Source organism: Rhagoletis pomonella, unplaced genomic scaffold, assembly GCF_013731165.1.
Source record: "Rhagoletis pomonella isolate Grant_MI unplaced genomic scaffold, Rhpom_1.0 Rhpom_scaffold_00013, whole genome shotgun sequence".
NCBI classification, from domain to species: Eukaryota; Metazoa; Arthropoda; class Insecta; order Diptera; family Tephritidae; genus Rhagoletis; species Rhagoletis pomonella.
Window position 1 is genome coordinate 9014360 of NW_023458567.1, and position 2512 is coordinate 9016871.

General features: G+C 34.4%; 1 protein-coding gene across 1 annotated transcript; it reads right to left on the bottom strand.

Moving 5' to 3' along the window:
* Positions 1-1033: 1033 nt before the first annotated feature.
* On the bottom strand, positions 1034-1709 carry LOC118748330 (kelch-like protein 8). The gene is made up of 2 exons (XM_036482704.1): positions 1508-1709; positions 1034-1439 (listed from the first exon to the last, which is right to left on the bottom strand). The coding sequence occupies exons 1-2, from the start codon at positions 1642-1644 to the stop codon at positions 1034-1036; spliced, it is 543 nt and encodes a 180-aa protein (XP_036338597.1). The 5' UTR covers positions 1645-1709.
* Between the last annotated feature and the right edge of the window lie 803 nt (positions 1710-2512).

Below are 2512 nucleotides of genomic sequence, written 5' to 3' on the forward strand. Positions count from 1 at the left end.
AAATTCATTTAAAAGCAATATTAACAAAAATATAACGATGAAAATTTATGTCACGTGACGCCACGCCACGTCACGTTTCACACTTGGCGTTGTAAAATAGAATTGAAACAATTTGCATTAATTCAAAAAACTCTAAAAACAACTAGAATTGCTCCAAATCATATTAAAATAAGTTTCATGAAAATAGCCATCCACAATTCGCAGAGTTTTGCGATTTTGTAAGAAAAGAAAAAATCAACTTCCATTTTTTGTCACGTAACGACACTCTCTTTAAATGCTTATATTTCAGGACCAAGCAGTTCGATTGATTTCATTTTTCGGTTAAATATAGAGCTAATTATGTGCTATACAATGACCCAAAAAAGTTAAAGAAAACAAATGGTATTCCTTTTTTGTATCACATTGAAATCGTACGGGATGCCCATATTTAATCATGTAATTACCTGTGAGTCCTAACGCGTGTGAGCGGTCAAGGTATATGTTTACAAATCAAGGTAAGCGCAAGAGCTAGAAAGGGATACAAACTCTCACGCGCACAAGAGTTTCTGGTAGTTTTTCCCAATCAGCATTAACAAGCTAATAGAAACTCGTCTGTAGAGGCTGTTTCTATAAACGAACTACCTAATATATCTGTGAAATATTGTGTGATTTAACTAGTAGTGTTCTTGCAGGGTAGTAATATGTATAATCTGAATAAATTAAGACTAAGTATCAACCTTTTTCAGCATTCTAACAGCGTTTTGAGTCAAAATATCTCACAATTACAAAAATTTAACTCTCAAAATTTTCTGGGTTAATTATTTGAGTTTTTATCTCTGAATTAAGGCCTAACCTACTGTTGTGTAAACAAACTTATCAGTTTAACCGGTAAACTCTGGGCCTCAGTGTTTCTGTCTTGAAAAGGCTTCTCATGAAAACTATTCGCCGTTCGGAAGCTTCGTAAAATTGTAGGTTTCTCCATCAGGACACACACCACAAATTGGGGAAGCTCGGCCAAACACTTAGCAAAAGTGTAAGCGTCAAAATATTATTATTAAGCTGGTGGAATGATAGTACATTGAGGTAAAGCGATAAGACTCACCTCCATGAAATTATTTATATCATATTCCAAGAGTTTCTCATACAGTGGTACACACTGAGTTTCACGCTCTAAGCTATATGCCCGCTGCAGTGTATAGTCTGTTATATGTTCCAAAATATAGTCAACACAATCGACCACCGCGTCATCCAACTTCAAAACAATAGCTGCCTTCAGCGTTGCATCCACATTGTCGATGGTTATGAGCGTCTTGCCGGTGTAGCAAAATGTTAATAAACGCTCAAAGGTGTCACTGTCTACGTTATTTAATTCAATAACAGGAGTTAAGCCCTTGTCGCTTTTGAATAACTCTTTAAAATATGGACATGCCGCTGATAATATTAAGCGATGTGCTGGAACCCTGTGATAATTGTAATAAAATATTATATGAAATTGTTAAATGCATAAATAAATCAGTGGTAAACTTACATAGCAGTGGGGTTAGACAATTTAAACGTTACATCTATGAGGTCTTGCTGATCGTAGAGCTCCCATATATTATTCAGTAGTTTAAAGATATGGCCATTTACATCGGGATGTAGATGACAGGTATTAATTATTCCCATTTTTAGTGGTATTGAAATTTTCTATTTTGTTTGATTGTAGTTTCGTAGAGCGATAACGACCCGTTGATCAGTGTGCTGAAGATTCCAAATATGTATGGATATTTGCGTTTATGTACCTAAAATGTATAGCCAACACTGGAAACATGCAACATGTAAATATGTAGTTTGTGCTTCTTACAAAGAAAACAATGGAAAACTTTAAATTATATGTTAAAGCTCAAAACGTTTACAAATTATACGAAAATTGCAATTCAATGCACAAATCAATCAACACGATGGCTTCTAAATACATCTGTAGAAATTCCGTTTCGAATTACATTCAACATCGATAATCGAGTTTTTCGATTGGATCGATTAATGTAGAGTTGTAAAATAATCGATATGCATAATAATGTTATGATTCCACCATATTGAAATGCCATTTTCGCTTACCCTCAACTTTATTATTAGTATACTACGCTTATGCTATGGTCATTTCAAAGTATCCGGTGTTATCGCGAATTCCATGTGAACATGTATTACCAAAAAAATATAACGCAAACCAAAGGCAATGTTTCCCTTTTTTGTTTTGCCTGTCGGAGTTGATAAAAATTGATGAAAATTAACCATGAATTTCGGAATCATTTCATGAGATCGGGAAGGGCAAGTTTCACAAAAAGGTGTATACGATGGTTACGAGGTTTTTAGATTCAAAAGCTGTGTGCATTTGTTCAAATATACGAGTCTAAATGAAAAAAATCAAATACATTAAAACCATTTTAAATAAAACATGGACCATTTCCTGGCGCGAATTCATAAAAGACCAAGTCACAATCCCACTGTCTAGTTTCTCACTAGTGCGCTGCCACTTTTTCAAAACACTTCATTT